The following is a 16415-nucleotide window of genomic DNA, read 5'->3' as shown; positions in this document are numbered from 1 at the left end:
ACGGCTGGACGTCGCTCCCCCCCGACGGCGGGGGCCGACGTGACTTGCCGTTGTCCGCCAGCGCGCCGCAATGGCAGTATGTTGGCCGCCAGATTTGGCGGCAGTGGCAGCAGCGGCGCCGTCGGCTGCCGCCGCCGGTGCATCTGATGCTGTAGGAGCGGCGGCGGCGGCCACCAACATACCTGCCAAATGTGGCGCGCTGGCGGACAACGGCAAGTCACGTCGGCCCCCGCCGTCGGGGGGGAGCGACGTCCAGCCGTCAATTGGACGGTCAGGCAGCTGTGTACGGGCATTTCCGATCCCTGTCATGCTCGGCTGACGATACCTTGGGTCAGCAACGCTATCGCCCCCGCCGCGGCTCTGCGCACTTGCTGCCACCTGCTGCTGCTGCTGCTGCTGCTGCTGCTGCGATGACGACTGTTGTGGCTGTTGTTGGATATTTAGGTGGTAATTGCCGTTGCTACTGCGTCTTTGGAGATGGTGAGAAAAGCTAAGCTGTTGCCGTAGCGGGCTGGTGCCCGCAGGGGAGGGGGAAGCGGCGGCAGCGGCGGCCCCCCCGGATGACGCTGTAGCGGCAGTAGCGGCCGGCGGTGGCGACGGCTGCCCCGACGCGCCGCCAGCGATTGTAGCAGCAAAGGGTGCTGAAGCGGCTACAGCCTGTGGCTGTGCGGTCGCTTGCGATAACGCAACGAGATCCTGTACGGCAGTTGACCCGAACTGCGGACTGTGAAGGTGGTGATGATGGTGGTAAATGTGCGGTGGGTTCGACAGTTGGTACGGACTCCCCCCCGGCTGGAGAGCCACGGCGTGCCCCTGCAAGCCCGAAGCGACAACCGCCGTCGGCACCGCCGGCCGCTGCGCGCTGTTCACCACAGCTGTCGCCGCCGCAGCGGCGGCGGCGGCGTCGCGCTGCTGTGCCAAGCTGGGCCGCAACGCACTGCCGCCGCTGCCGCTGCCGCTGCCGGCGCCGGCGCCGCCGGCGGCACTACAGCTGATAGGAAACGTCGACGCCGGCGGTCGAGCAGGTGACGTTGCATCGCTGACGGCGGCGGAGGCTGCAGCTGCCACCACTACTGCCGCTGCCGCCGGCGGCTCCAGTTCCACTGCCGGCGCTTGCTGATAGCGGCGGCGGCTGGGCTCCCTCCGCAAGGCCGGAGGCGGTCCCGATGGCAGCCCCGATCCAACTGCCGCCGCCGGCAAGGCGGCGCCACCGACGGCAGCGGCGAGCGCCGCCGTTGCCGCCGCCGCGGCAGCGACGTACGCCGGATTCGCCACGGCGGTGACGTGGCCCTGCATGCGACTGCCCCGCAACAAGCCCTGCATGGAGCCCAGCCGATGCGCTCCGAAACCCTCCTCCAGGTCCTTGTCCCTGTCTCGATCCCTTTCAAGCGCCGTACAGCCCGACAGCTCCATGTGCTGCTGTAGCGACACCAGCGATGCGAAAGGGGAAGAGCCCGTCAGGCTGTCCATGCGCGCCATCGGCGACGGCGACCCAAACCCAGATGCCCCAGACCTGGTCACCTCCCGCCGCTCCGAATGTGTCGAGCTGGCACGGCTGTTCGAACCGCCCGCGCCGCCGCCTCCGCCGCCTCCGCCAAGGGCCAAGTGGGTCAGGGAAACTGGAGGGGAGCTGTCGCCTGCGCCGCCGCCGCCGGGCTGTAGCTGCCCCTGCTGCTGCTGCTGATACTGCGAGAGCGCAGGGGACCTTGGATCTGTGCCTCCGCCGGCCCCGCCGCCTACACTTCCGCCGTCTGCAAAGGTGTTGTTGTCGCAGCTTGTGTGTGCGCGCGGGGAGTTGTTGGCCGCTGGCAACAGCTGCGCCTGAGCTGCATGCGCCTGCGCCTGCGCTTGAGTCAGCACGTGAAGCGGCAGCCAGCTTCGTGAGTTGCTGCCCGTGAACGCGGCCCGCCGATTGCCCAGCAGCCAGTTCGGGTGGAGGGGCTCCCGATGCCCCATAATAACATGGCGCTTACTGTTAGATCGGGGAAGAGGGTTGGGAGGCGAGGCAGCGGCAATGGCAGAAGAATCCGCAGCCGCCGCGGCCGCCTCCGCCTCCTGCTTCCGCCGTCGCCGCCGCGCCGTAACTTCTTCAAGTGCCGCTACTGCCGGGCCGACGGGATGTGGATAATGCGGCGGCGGCGGCGGCGGCTGTTGCGACGCCGCAGTCTTTGACATCACCGCGACGGCGGCAGTAGCGCGAGGAAGGGGTACTATAGATGTGCCCTCAAGGCCGAGCTCGGACGCATCGTCGTCGTCATCGTCGCTACAGCCGCCGCCTCCCGCGTCCTCTGAGTCGCTACAGCCGCTGGGTGTACTGGTACGGCACGATGAACGTATCGTGGTTCGTACGGCTGCCGCCGGCGGGGTGGGGGAAATAGCACGGGCCTTCCGCCGCGGCAGCCTGTCACCGTCGGTTACCTCAAGTACGACACAACCGTCGCCATTGAGATCGCCGTTTGCAAGCCAGGCCTCCTGTACATGAGGTGAAGAAAATACGTGGTGATGGTGATGATGGTGATGATGGTGGTGGTGATGGTGGTGGTGATGGTGATATGGTCCTATGGGTTGGCAAGGTAGCCACGGGCGTACACACACAGGTAACACCAACAAGTGATCCCTCAAGGTTACCTGCATTCCGTTTACTTATAAAGCGGTACGGTTATGTCGTACTAACGTATAGCCGCCTGCCGTACCCATTCTTTAATGGGTAGATCCAACCAGGCGGACATTTGGGAGTCAAAAGCCAACTAGCCCATCTATGCCACTTATTCTTCACTCATCGTAACACACAAATGGTTGTCAATCTGACGTGGCACGACGTGGCGGTCCATCCACATACATACATACATACATCCAACACGACCCAAATCCAGTGCGGCAGTGCGGCAGAACGTCGGAGATGAGATGACAACCCCAGAGGTACTTTTGTTCCAATGTCTTCATTCAGGTATTTCTCCCCCCCCGTAAAAACGTCTAGTAATAATGGCAGCCGCTGACAGGCCAGGACGTCACCTTTGCCGATTCCCCTAGAAAGCTAAGACACCCTCCAGGGAAAGAAACGGACCTTTGTCAAGCATCCAGCATGGGGCTGACCATCGGTGGCTTGAGCTGAAGGCGCAAATGCGGCTGTGTATGGACCTGATAGGCCGAGTATTGCGCGTAGCCTCGCCGACTTGGTGTTGCCCCATGGCTGTATCTTGAGTAAAAGCGATAGGACACGCTTTGGCGTACATGGACTTGGAGATGCAATCAAAGCTGCCTGGACTGTGTCACAGGACGAAGGCGACCAAAATTGTAAAGCTGACATGCCTAGCTGAGGAACGTTGTCGCTCTATGAAAAGCTTCCAGGTAAGCTCCAGCAGTCCTTGGTGGCCCACTTGAAGAGTACAGTCCGCGATGTTAGCCCTGAACGGTTAATGCCATCCATAATGAGGGAAACTCCGAAACATACGCACGCCTGGCTGGGCGCTGGCGCAGGCGGCCCGTTAACTCATAGTGCGCAGGTAGGAAGGAAGCTTTGATGTGGGATTACCGTCCTACACCAAATAGTAACATTTTAGTCTCGTATGAGGTATGCTAGGAAACCTTCACAATGTCATTTCCTTGGTCGCAGCCTCGCCTATCCGCGCTCGTCGGGGAAACGAAGATTGTGGAAATTTTGGTTTGCGTATAATTACCGTGCGTGCTGACGAAATGCTCTTCAGCTGACCAACAGGTGTAGAACAGACTCGTGATGGACATGCTTTTCGGGGGCAAAGGCATTGAATCGTCGTCGTACATCCGCTAACAATTTGCTTCAGCGTCCGCGAAATCCCACAAAAATGCAAATATTGTTGTTCTTTGGACTATCTTATTAAATTCTGTTCCGTCCCATAGCATGGCCATGATTCGATGTCCCCTAACGGCCTGAGGCATGGCAATAAGAGGTTTCTTTGTTTTAAAAGACACGGCAAAGGCACGTTAGGGTTTCCAAAGCATGACGGAAGATGTGGAGGCTCTTTTCTCTGAGGCAAGCGAAACCGGGTTAGAGTGGCAAGCCGCGCCGCCAGGCCCTTCGTGCGAACCCCTCGGACGAGCTGCTCACAAAGAACCCTTCCGCCCAAATGACTGCCACTAGTTCCTTACTGCATGTTACACACGATATCATTCGCAACACAGGACGCAATCGCTCTCACGTACCGTAACCTGTTGCCACGCACACCCGGACGGAGTCCGCTTCAAAACCTTAACTGAGTGACACCCCGCATGAACTCGCACCATTCACCACAAACATCCCCCCAGTCAAATATCCCCTCTGTCTCTTCCACTCCTGTCATATACCCGCAGGCATCCGCCCTTCACAGCTCCGGAACCGACCTTCATCGAGCTGAAGCGCTGTACCGCCGGTTCCTGGCCGTACAGCCACGACACGCCCATGCACTTCACCAGCTAGGCGCGCTCCTAACACAGCTGTACGGCAAAGAAAAGGTACGATTGCATCATGTACGGTGTGTACGGCAGCACGTAGAGTAGCGGTTCTAGTACTGCAGAACTCCATCATTCGGGTTTGGGCCTGGTGCTCCGTCATCCCCTCTTCTGCCATAGCTCCGAAACCACCATTACTAATCGCAAATTCATTTTGTTCACGACTCACTCCCCAAGACCCAACCCGTAATGTGTTGAAATATATATGTTTCGATTTGGACATGCTTCAACATTTACATTTCAACGTAAGCCTTCCGAACTTTTCCGAACAAATGCCCCATCCCCTTCCCGCCTTCAACCTCAGGACGCCGAGGCGTTGCGTCTGGTTTCATCTGCCGTACAGCTACAACCCGCCAGCGCCAAATTTCGCAACAGCCTTGGGGTAGTGCATCGAACTGCTGGCCGGTGGCGGGAGGCTGCGGATGCGTTTGAAAGAGCGAATGAGAAGGATCCGCTCAATGTGGCGGTGAGCTACACGTACGAGCGTACGAGATTGTACGAGTGTACGAGATAGAGTTAGAGAGAGGGAGAGACTGAGAAGGTGGTCTACCCGGTATATATACACGTGCCCTCGGCACCTATACATACATACAGGTTAGGCACTACTGGTAAGGCACGGACCACTGCCCCCGGGAGATCCCGGGTTTGAGACCTGTCAGGGTCGGAAATCCTTCCGATGGTGGAAGGTATTGCGCCCCTAGTTGATGGACGGTGGTGACCTGGGATAAAATTAACCTGCGAGCCGACCAGGAATGGAGTTGGGCCGCCGTCGACCCGGCAGATTCCGTTGGATGCTGGTGGTGGGTGCGGAACCTAAGCGATCCACTGAGAAGATGACTAGGGTGACTGGATGAGCGACCCTCTGAAATACCCGCGGGGAAGACAGGGTTTCGCCGGGTAGCTGCCACGGGTGAAGATATGCCCCCCCCCTGTCCCACACACCATACAGGTCATGATGAACTTGGCGCGGGCTCTCCGGGAGGAGGGTCGGCAGCAGCGCGCGGCGGAGGTCTACGGCGCTGTTACCAAGTAAGTGGCGGACGGCAGTTGGCAGTTGGCGGTTGGCAGTTGCACCAGCTTAATTATTAATCCTTCGCCCTCAGCCGCCCAGAGCCGCCAGGCGCCGCCATCTCCCCCCAAACTCTCCCCGGCTGAGTTTTCGACACCCTCCACAGTTATTGACATGGGGCGGCATCCCCTCCTCCTCCTCCTCCTGTAACTCCTCCTGTAACTCCTCCTCCCTCTCCCCCCCTCCCTCTCCCCCCCTCCCTCTCCCCCCCTCCCTCTCCCCCCCTCCCTCTCCCCCCTCCCCTCTCCCCCCCCTCTTCCAACCCCCTCCGCACGCACACACACGCAACACAGGCTCCAGCCCGACCACCCCTCCGCCCACTACCGGCGGGGGGCCATACTCCGCAGCATTCGCCACAACGAGGCGGCGCTGGCGGCGTTCAGGCAGCACCTGCGGCTCCATCCCGAACACCAGGCCGCCAAGTTCTGGGTGGCCGCCATCACCGGGGACGTGGAGGCGATGGCGGCAGCGCCCGCGGACATGGTGTGGTGTAGTGAAGGGGGGAGTGAAGTGGGGAGTGAAGTGGGGAGTGAAGGGGGTTAAACGTTACTAAAGAAAGCTTTAAAACGTCTGTGATGGCAAAAGAAGAAAAATATTAGGATTTCAGCAGAATGTAAATGATTGTCATACGGCAAAGAGGGATGGACTATTATTCGGGTAGGTGAAAGCGGTTTTGTTTACAATAACATGCCAAGAACCCCCCGGGGGGGGTTATGCTGTCAATGCACATGGACAAGATATGGGGAATACGGTTACGTGATGGGCAAACCATAACCAAGGGCTATACCACGAATGCGCGTGAGGAAGGGGGGGTATATTTGGGGGGGGGAGAATGACCCGGCGGCACGGGTGGTATATGTATGTATGTATGTATGTATGTATGTATGTATGTATGTATGTATGTATGTATGTATGTGTGTATGTCGTTTACCTTGACACCCCCTTGCTGATACACTGACACTTACCATGATGACTTCACGTCGCATTACGGCCCGGTGGTGTTCGTTTCCTCTAACTGTATGTATGTATATGTATGTGTATTATGTATGTGTATACAGGTCGCTGGGCTTTTCGACCAGTACGCCGACCACTTCGATGACCACCTTGTGGGTGCCCGGGGCGGCTGGTTGGGCGGTTGGTTGGGCGGTTGGTTGGTTGGTTGGGGGGTTAGGACCATTTACGTGGGTGGGTGGGTGTACGTCTGCCGTCGTCTGCCACCCCAGCCCAGCCTGCCGAATCCCATCCGGGGCCCTCCCCCTTCGCCCTCTCTGCCCTCCTCGTGCACTGACAGGTAAATAAATTGCAATACCGAACCCCAGAGGCGCTCCGAGACCAACTCTTGGCGGTGTACAACAGTACGGCAGTCGAAGGCTCCACCGTGCCGCTCTGGAAGCGCTGCATCGACCTCGGATGTGGCACGGGCCTGATGGGGCCTCTGTTGCTGCCGTACTGTACGGCACTGGAGGGCGTTGATTTGTCCTCCGGAATGATTGACCAAGCTGCTAAGCGTGGCTGCTACAACCGCTTAGCTGTAGCAGAGCTCGTGGCCTTCCTCGACGCCGAGGCGGTATCGCTTTCCTCATCGACGACCATCGCTAATTCTGCCGTACCGTACGACTTGCTGGTCGCGGCGGACGTGTTCGTGTACATCGGCGACTTGGCGCCTGTGATGCGTGCCGCCGCCGCGGCGGCGGCGCCGGGTGCCGTACTGGCCTTCTCCACAGAAGCGCTCGAGCTGTCTCCGAAGGGAAAGGTGCACCGGGGCTTGGAGGCCGCCGCGGCCGCCGCCGCCGCCGCCGCCGCTGAAGCCCAGAACCCCGCCGCCGCCGCCTCCTCCCCTGCAGCCGGCGGCGGCGGTAGCTGTCCCGGTATGAAGTTGCAAGTGACGGGGCGTTACGCGCACAGTCGGGAGTACTTGGAACGTACGGGTGGCGGTTACGGTTGGGAGTTTGTCTCTGTGTCGCAGTCTGTTATTCGTTACAACGGTGGGGAACCCATCTGGGGCCATTTGTGTGTTATGAGGAAGCGGTCATGAGGAAGCCTTATTAAAGGTGGGAGAGGGCGGGTGGGAGGGCGGGTGGAAACCCGCATAACAGCAAACAAGGCGCAGTCTTGGCAGGAGGCATGAAATGCCCCCGATGCAGCTTACCTCGGCAGCATGGGGCCCAGAGCTGCCCGATCACCGTAACGTAACTCCTCTGGGAGAGCAGCACCCCTGTCAGCGTTGTTCGCGTGGTGCCAAAGCAAGTGGTGCCCGCCGTGTGGTGCTGCACATTCACCGCCGCCGCGGCGTCACGACGACGACGAAAGCGGACAACCTTCCAGGTGCTGCACCAAAGTTAGCCAGTACTGGACATTCCCCTGATGAGGAGGCGGACCGACGGAAACCACCTTACCTGATGCGGGTGGCATCAAACCCGCCTGCAGCAGTTTTCGACGTGTGCTGCCCGGGTCGTCTTCCGCGTGCGGCATGTGAGTGCAGATATATGGCAGTATATGGCGCTGCAATGCTGGCAGCCCGTATGGGAGGAGAAGTACCGCGTGTGTCTCCCGCCGGAGGGATCTGTCACTTCACTTCACTTCAACGTTACGCGGGCGGGTGCAGCTGGGCAGGGGTGCTACGGCTTATTTGACCGCCTCCAGCTGCCCATTGATGATTTCCCGGAGTCCCTACACGGCGGGGGCCGTCTGGGTCCTTATATGGAGTGCCCTGCAGTGGCGCTGGTCTGCCGCCGCCGCCAGCCCAGCGGGAACAGCAACCGCCGCCGCCGCCGCCGCCGCCGCCGGGGATGCACCCTAGCTCTGTGGAAATATGTTCATGAAGGAGACGTCCGGGGAGAAAAGTAAAGAAGATGCGCGGACGTCTTAGCGCCTCAGATCTAGCTGCCATGGCTGGGGCCCTGGCAGTGTACCAGATGGCATGGGCTGCATGGGGTGCAACACTCTGCACTTTTGGCACTGCGCTTGGGTACGTGCCAAAACACTGTGGCTTGCATCCTGGTTCTGTCTTGATGTCCGCTCTTCATGAAGGGCTTTCCATGGGGCGTATGAACAGTTGGGCCAAGGGGCCTAATAACCGCGGCAAGGAGAGGATGACTGCGTGGATGACTGCGTGTATGGTGCTGTAAGCGTCGGTTGCATCCAAATTCGTCTGCCCTTTACACACCAGCAACGCAATAGTACTTGATTTTCCTAGCCTGGCATGTCTTTTTCAAATGAATTGGAGGCAGGCTGAGACTAAATTAATGGTTGCTCGCGTGGGAGTACGTCTCCGTTTCGTCCTCCTGATCACGTCTTGAGCTTCTAGGAATATAAACAAATCATAACTCGAAGATCCCAGGGTTTAGTTACACAAGGTGCATGTTCAGAAGTATGTACCTGTGAAAATAGACACCAAAAACAAGTGCAGTTCGGGCAATCCATATCCCGCCAGAAGTGCATTTTACGAATAGGAAACCCATTTCACGGATAGGAAACCACATAATATGGATCCTGAATCATTTATGGACGATGGCCTTTCCCAGAGTGGCCCAGACGAGCCAAAAGGCTCATGAGCCGCCGAGCTGGAAACAATAACTGAAAAGGATAAAAAAAGGCAATAATTCATAACACTGTACTGTGATCCACATTAGTCGTCTATGTACTGCAACCTACGTCTCCCGGAGACGGTCTCCGTATGCAATCCAAGACGTGTGCCAACCCGCGTTGATTCTCGACACCCATCACCGCATTCATAACATCTCCTGGAGCAATGCCTAGGGTCCAGAGCTTAGCACGGATATCCGCATATTCCGGACACTCTAGTAGCACGTGCCGTTCGTCCTCCGCTGCCTGCCGATTATTGCAGACCCGACACCACCTTGCGGCCCGTTCCCTACCATGGGGTCGGTTGACAGCCAAAGGCCAAACACACATCCTGAAACGCATCAAACTGACGTGATGTTTCGGTAAGATGTAGCCTTCACAGTGCTTAGGTTGCCCCATCCACTGCAAATAACGACACATCTTCACCCCTGGATGCTTGTCGTCAGAGACAAACATATGTGGGTCAATCGCCAGCCTTTCACTACTCTAGTCGTCATCAAATCGATCTCGGAGTTCCTGCAACAGCTGGTCAATATCTAGGACATGTGACGCAGCAATATCTACCCTAGCCTCAATCCCTTCATCCGCACCACCCTCAAACCCCATGTCGTATCCTAAAATTTCTAGTATCCTGATGACCTTCGATCCCCAGCCATCGTGACATAAGGAAGAAGCAAAGGCCAAACGAAGCTTTTCCCGAAAACAATGATGATACACCGTGCCTTTAGCTTCTACCAGTCGGTTCCAAAAACGGAAAATTAGGTTCGCCCAGTGTACTTGTAACGGGTACTGCCCCAGTTCCTTGAACAGTAGCCGGTTGGGAGGCATCCCCGCCCCAGCCAACTGCTTCAGGAAGGATTTCTGCAGACCAACCATCTTATCCTCCAGCGCATAATCAAAATAACATGACCGGTGTTCTTGACCTCTAAGGAAGCCTCGTTCCAGGACCTGTCGGACCCTCATCGGGCCCCAGACCTGTATCCCGTAAGACAGGATGGATCGTACTTGTGCGTCGAAGGCTTTGACAGCAACAGCTGGCACAAACAGGCCCTGTCGCCTAAGCTTGGTGACCATACAAAATCGACACTGTCGGAGCTAGGAGTATAGATCGCCTAAGGGATCTGTCCACGACGATATCTGTCCCTCCTGGGTTATTAGGAGCGATGAACAGTCCCCGCTGTGCCTGTACGGCAGTTATAATGACCCAATTCACCCCCACTCGTAATATCGCCTCCAGCATCTCCTTGCCAAACGTTTTATGTCTCCTTGGCAAAACGAGACGATGTCGACGGCTCATCCAGCTCGTTGGTCGCACGGTATGATGCCTTGACATGTACATCAGCCAGCACGCCCCCAGGCACGCCGCATCGCAAGACGCATTTTTGCATCAGTCACCGCACGCCAATAAGACACAACATCCAGTCGCCAAGAGAAGATAAATGTTGTGAAATGAGAAGTCAAGGGAAGTATCAGTAGTCCACAAGCCGTTGCCCATACGCAAGACACCAACAGACTGAATCCTAGGACCTGCACACATCCCGTCCAGGTACGCCCCGATTGCGGTATCAGCAGCCATAAAACACACATATAAATGCTATCCGGAGCTGAATCTCTCGAGAATGGATCTTGAGCCTCAAAAGAAGCCTCAAAGTTCTCTACGGACAACCAAGCCGTGTAGACATGCCATCGAAGCCATGCCTTCGGATGGCTTCTATTTCACCAAGCAAACAGATCAGGTCTGTCACAAAATAAAAAACCACGCGGCAGAGAAGAATAAGCAAGAGACAGACATAGATAAATGTATAGATAGATAACGCAAGCCGAATTTCGGTTGCGGTACAAGACAAAACACTAGGAAACCATGCCACGTCATCAGAAGATGACGAGTCACGAGGATCGCGAAACCACCCCCAATAATGCCTTGGTTGTCACGGCAGGTGGAGAAATGAACTTTCCGGCTTGCAGGTTTCAAATTAACCAACGCAAAAACAGTCACACATCGGCATCACATTTTAAATCGTACCCTTCAATTAAGGGAAGAAACACATTCCGACTTGATCACGTTGCTGCCATGTGGGCGCCACTAGATTGGGAGTCACCACCACCCTGCCAGCACAAGGAACTTAGCCTTGCACAGACGCAAATCACTGACACTACTACTGCTACAAATTCCAAATCAAACATATTTGGTGCATATCCATGTCCACAACAAACAAAAGTTGCCGCAAATCCCCCCACCCACAAAAACGCAGCCAATGCAATAATATGCTGAGAACCTTAGCCATCCCACCGCATATACTCCACCGTCCGTACCAGCCCCCTTTCCACTTCACGCCACCACCTCGTATAGACACCTCAGCGAGCATCTCTCCAGGCCTACAGGACGATATCTGGTTCCTGAATCCTATTGGGCGCTCGACAATGAAGACGCAGCAACGGCATTGCCCCACGCGTCATCTGCATCGACAAACGCGTCCCAATTCGGCTCGGTTCCGTCCCACTCGTCCTCCTCCGGCGCCACCCAAACCTGTCCCTCCTCCGCATCGGCTCCGTCAGCATCACCGTACTCGCTGGCAGCCTCCTCCATCGGGTCCCCTTCCTGCTGCTCCTGGCCCTCCCCTTCCTGCTCCCCCTCGTGCTGCGGCTGTTGTTGCTGCTGTTGCTGCTGAGCAGCCGCGGCCTGCGCCTGCGCTTGTACTTGGGCCACCAGAAAACGAAGCAACGCCTGTGCCTGGACCTCTTGTTGTACTGCCATGTCATGTGCGTGAGCAAAGGCCGCATTTGCCAAGACAGCGGCCTCCGTGTACATCATAACCTCAGCAACGTGGTGTGGTAACGCGCCAGCCGCGGCATCAGGGCCTGCCACCTGGTGCGGCTGGTGCTCCTGCGCCGGTGGCGGCGGTGCAGGCGGACCGTTCTCCGCTAGCTGCGCGCCGAAGTCACCAAAGAGCTGCTGCGGTGCCGCAGCAAGAGCAGCCGCGTTCGCGGCCGCAAACCACGCCTCCGGATCCGCCACGGGGGCCGGCGGCGGTGTAGGGCCCAGGATTTTAGCCGCCAAAAGCGCCACGGGACCCTTGGCGGGTTGCACACCACGAGGCATCATCTCTATGTCCTCCTTTAGCAAGGGTTTAAAGCCGCGAAGCGGTGGCGCCATCTTCGCAATGATCTCGAGAATAATGTCGAAAGGTAGCTTCCCGAGCAGACCTTCCTCTGCTGGGTGATATTGTACGGCAGCCTCCGACGTCGTGATGATGCACGTGGAGCCGGCATTCGGGTTTGGGGAAGGATGTGTAGCCGGGACTGGCGCTGGTGCCTGGGGCGCGGAGCTAGTCGACCTCCGCGACGTAGCAACAGCAGCAGCAGCAGTGGTGGTAAGGGAGGGCGAGAGCACTGTTGGCGCCGCATGCAAGGCATTGCAGCCCTCAAGGCCTGTGGGGATGGCACGGTGGGAGAAGAAGGGGTACAGCACAAGCCACAAGACTCGCATGTAACGCAGCTGCTCTAGGAGAGAAGCACCACCACTCATGAGACATCAATTACCATGGAGGAGATGTATACAAAGAAAATGATTCTCCATCCATAAGCATCCTAACCGTGTGTGCAAAAACATTTACTTGTGCATCAAAAGGAGAACAAAAGGCGAGAGGGCTAAAGTATCTAAAAGTTGCACCGCACAACGATAACTGCAACGACGTGGCTCTGTTCAACTTCAACTACGTCTACGGACATTGTGGAATCAATTGGGGGAGGGAAATGCGGGAGAGGGCATCGGGGGAGACCTGCAATGCGACGCAAATGCGGAAGTACAGGCTACGTCCAAAGTGTGACGGATGCATGCATGGCTCGTCCCGCGACAAACTGGTAACTGGGAAGGCTTGGGAATCGGGATGTGTTCTAACGCACATACGCGGCATACAAACATGCAGGACAAGGCAGGGAAACTGCTGACTCTTGACACGTAAGAGCACAACGCGCGCCATCACCTTTCCAATGCCACAGCGGAACTCCACAGCAGGGCGCTTGAGCCTTGGCTGGGGACGCCGACGCCGCCATGTCAGGCGCACCGCCAGTGCTGCTGCTGCTGTTGCGGAGCTTTCTGGTGCCGCAACGGCAACTCGCCATGTCGCAGCTCCTCCTGCCGCTCGCTTTTCGCTGCACATGGTGAGCCAACAAGAGGTTCTTCACGTCACGCGCAAAGCCAGGATCAGCCGTCCGAAAAGACGAGGCATGCGTTGCGGTGTTCCACGGTAAGAAGGGTGCTTCAACGATGTCAGCGAAGGTCTGTGCCTGGTGGGGCCAAGCCACCTGCGAAAAGGACCACGGTCGAAACCAGGTGGAACCAGGGAGTCCAAACCATGCGGTCGAGGATTACAGCACGCACGGCACATACCGGTTTGCCGTGGACCACAAGCACCTCCTTGTTGTTCTCGTGGTTGCGGAATACCCATGGATGAGTCAAGTACGTGTACAGCCTTAAAGGGGTTCAAGGTTAAGAGGGCGCAAGGGCAGATGATGTTGATGAGTGGAACGCCATTACGAACAGCATATATACGTACAAAACGGGAAAACTGCGGCAGGCCGCTGCGACACTTACAAATGCGTTGCACCTGGCTTGATGAGGCCATAGGACACCTCCTCGCCGTTAAAATTTAGCCTGGGGCGACAAGTGTACACAGCATGTCGTGCTCAACCGCGAAAGTGAGAACCCTTTTGGATTTCGGTCACGATGCACACTAATGCGTCGATGGAGGACGATACTGCGAGGGCGACAAACGGGGCCGCAGGGCCAACTCACCAAAAAGCCTCCACCACGAAGCTGGTCCGGTTTGTAAAGCACATGTTTACCGCAAACCGGCTATTCAAAGATCCCACCAGTTCACCATCCTCAAATTTCCATGTTGTTGGGCTTTGTGGCTGCTCCGCTGTCACAGCCATGGCTGCCGAGTGGAGGTCAACAGATTGAGAAAGCCCCATACACAAACAGCTATGCCTTATGGCCTGCTAAACCAGCACGGTTCATAAGTTATGTAGGGCCACTAAACAGCCAAGCTAGAAGGCGCAACAAGCCGACCAAGCCTGTCCTCGAAGCCTGCGTCACCAATATTTACTCCCTGTTGTCGATAGTAATTAAATAGACGGGTAATGTGCCGCGAAGGTTTTACTTTCCCAGTTGCGAAAATGAATCCAATCGTACGGCTTGGATCCAGGTAGCCCTGCACATCCGCAACTTCTTTCCTATTAGCGAATGGTTACGTAAATGTCATAGGACAGTAACAAATTAACGGTGGCCTAGGCAATGATGGACTCCTAGACCCTTGGAGCCTTAACCTGGCTTTGGTGCGTGGAGTACGAGACAGCACAGGTGCTGGGCACATTGCAAGAGACCGCATGCCTGGCCATAAGCATTTTAACGATAGCCGCTCCCGGTTTACTTGGGATTTGCCTCGTAGCGCAAATGTACGAATTCTGTTGCCCAGGACTGAGCCCTGGGCTCCCTGCGAATGAAAGACCAAATGCAGAAAACAGGATCCGCATCTCTGCAACTACGGCGTCCGGCAAGCCATTCAAAATCATTCCTAAGTACTTCAGACATGCGATCTTGTTGCAATCACGAGCAGAGCAACGTTTCGCAATACCGGAATGGCTGAGCTACTACTGCTATTTGCTACTGCGTTCTCCTCGCAAAAGCAATTATGTTTCAACAACACTGACAAGGCGCCTAAGGACATGCATATCCCATGACAGAAAGGATGGCAAAACACTTTAGCATGCACCCTGCATGTACCTGCCCAGTAGTTCCGTCGAGGAGGAAACAAAATGAATCGCTCGAGCGTTAAACAACACTGCTGGTTAAAATTGCTGAGGGTGCAATGGAAAGGCGGTCTACATAAATTTACGGTTCGCGGCGCACACAATCGCCCCCGACGCTTCTTTCTTCCCTCCCCTCTTCGCATTCCTCCAACTTCACCAGCAAGCATGTTCTTCACACCATACATACACACAAACACACTCCGTCTGTCGCCATCTTCACTTCTTCGCCTACTTCTCCCGTTCTCGTTCGAAATCCACATGCACACGCACAGACGAAAGTGGGGCTCTACACTTCTCACAACGCGTGTCATGGATCTGAGAACAACATGGTACGAGAGTGGCCTCCGTGATGTCGTCCAAGGAGGTACGCGGCAGCCCGTTCTGCGGTGTCGCGCCGTGCGCTCGTAGGCCTCGTGTCTCATCCGTTGCAACAGTCGTCCCAGTCTCACGACACGCGACCCCCGTTGGGTCCTATTACTGTGTTCACCATCACTTGTGTCGCGTGTCGTAAGCTAACGACCAGGAAGATCATTTACCAGGTTAATAGCACAAAGTCGGTAGAAAGGCCTCTTTGAGGTCAGCCAGCTGCTGTACGCTGCCACCTGCTCAGCGCCCAGCCGTAGCGGGGCGCTTCCGGCCACCGCGCCCAGCTCCCCCGGAAGCTGCTGGAGGCTGTAGCTGCTGCTGCCGCTGCTGCGGCTGTTGCACTCGACCCGCCGCCGGCTGCTGTCCAGAGGCATCTTGCGGTTCCTGGGGTCCCGGCACATCCCCCATCTGCGTGTGATGGAGTGTGATAAAAGAGTGGGGGATCACGTGCGTGCGTGCGTTACGCACTGAGATACGAGAGGTTGGTGAGTAAATGACCAGCAGGCATCTGTCTGTAAGTCGGTTCGCGTGTTCTCTAATACACATCTCATCCACTTAGCGGCTCCACTGACACTAACCTATCATTAATTCAACTACTACAATGAAACCTTTCAAAAAAGCAATCATGCAAGCAGCGAAGGACCAAGCGGGGGACCCTCTTAACACCCTCGACAGGCATTCGGCCCCCCACCCATTGAAGCTACTATCGCCGCCACCGCCACAGCAACAGTAGCAGTAGCAGTAGAAGCACACCCCAGCCCTTCGCACCTCCACATCCTCCACCACTGCTCCTCCGGAAGCCGCCGTCTCCAACGCCGCCGCTGATGCTGTCGTCCTGAGCTTGACTCCCGACAGGCCCGTCTTGCCCGCCCGCCGGGCCTCCGCTCGAGCCAGGACCGCCCTAGGCGCCAAACTGACCGCTTCCTGCAACACGGCAGCACATACCACCACACCACACCACACCACACCACACCAGCACTTTTTTAGTTAGCACTTATTAGATGGGGACAGCCTTTGTGAGGACAACAACAACAACACAGTTCATACAGAAGATCGAATCCATTACTGTTACATCATCCATCCATCCAGCCATCCATCCATTCATCACGCACACACACGC

General features: G+C 56.8%; 3 protein-coding genes across 3 annotated transcripts in view; 1 reads left to right on the top strand and 2 right to left on the bottom strand.

The window, feature by feature from the left end:
• VOLCADRAFT_98116 (uncharacterized protein) overlaps positions 1 to 2729 on the bottom strand; it is a gene marked incomplete at both ends in the record, with an annotated part of 3627 nt that extends 898 nt beyond the window's left edge. The window contains 2 exons of the mRNA XM_002956996.1: positions 783 to 2472; positions 2694 to 2729. Of these exons, the coding sequence (XP_002957042.1) occupies positions 783 to 2472; positions 2694 to 2729 (1726 nt within the window). The remainder of the gene's footprint in view (positions 1 to 782; positions 2473 to 2693) is intronic.
• A 502-nt stretch (positions 2730 to 3231) lies between these two features.
• Positions 3232 to 8380, top strand: VOLCADRAFT_98115 (uncharacterized protein; the record flags this gene model as incomplete). Its single annotated transcript, XM_002957035.1, has 9 exons — positions 3232 to 3348; positions 4327 to 4467; positions 4769 to 4930; positions 5414 to 5493; positions 5827 to 6016; positions 6592 to 6639; positions 6825 to 7518; positions 7961 to 8005; positions 8139 to 8380. 9 exons carry the CDS (start codon positions 3232 to 3234, stop codon positions 8378 to 8380), a joined length of 1719 nt encoding a protein of 572 aa, XP_002957081.1.
• A 3142-nt stretch (positions 8381 to 11522) lies between these two features.
• Positions 11523 to 13957, bottom strand: VOLCADRAFT_98114 (uncharacterized protein; the record flags this gene model as incomplete). Its single annotated transcript, XM_002956995.1, has 5 exons — positions 11523 to 12453; positions 13183 to 13270; positions 13424 to 13590; positions 13713 to 13772; positions 13914 to 13957. The coding sequence occupies 5 exons, from the start codon at positions 13955 to 13957 to the stop codon at positions 11523 to 11525; spliced, it is 1290 nt and encodes a 429-aa protein (XP_002957041.1).
• Positions 13958 to 16415: the final 2458 nt, after the last annotated feature.

Source organism: Volvox carteri (assembly GCF_000143455.1).
Source record: "Volvox carteri f. nagariensis unplaced genomic scaffold VOLCAscaffold_68, whole genome shotgun sequence".
NCBI classification, from domain to species: domain Eukaryota; kingdom Viridiplantae; phylum Chlorophyta; class Chlorophyceae; order Chlamydomonadales; family Volvocaceae; genus Volvox; species Volvox carteri.
This window is presented reverse-complemented; position numbering and strand designations above follow the sequence as displayed.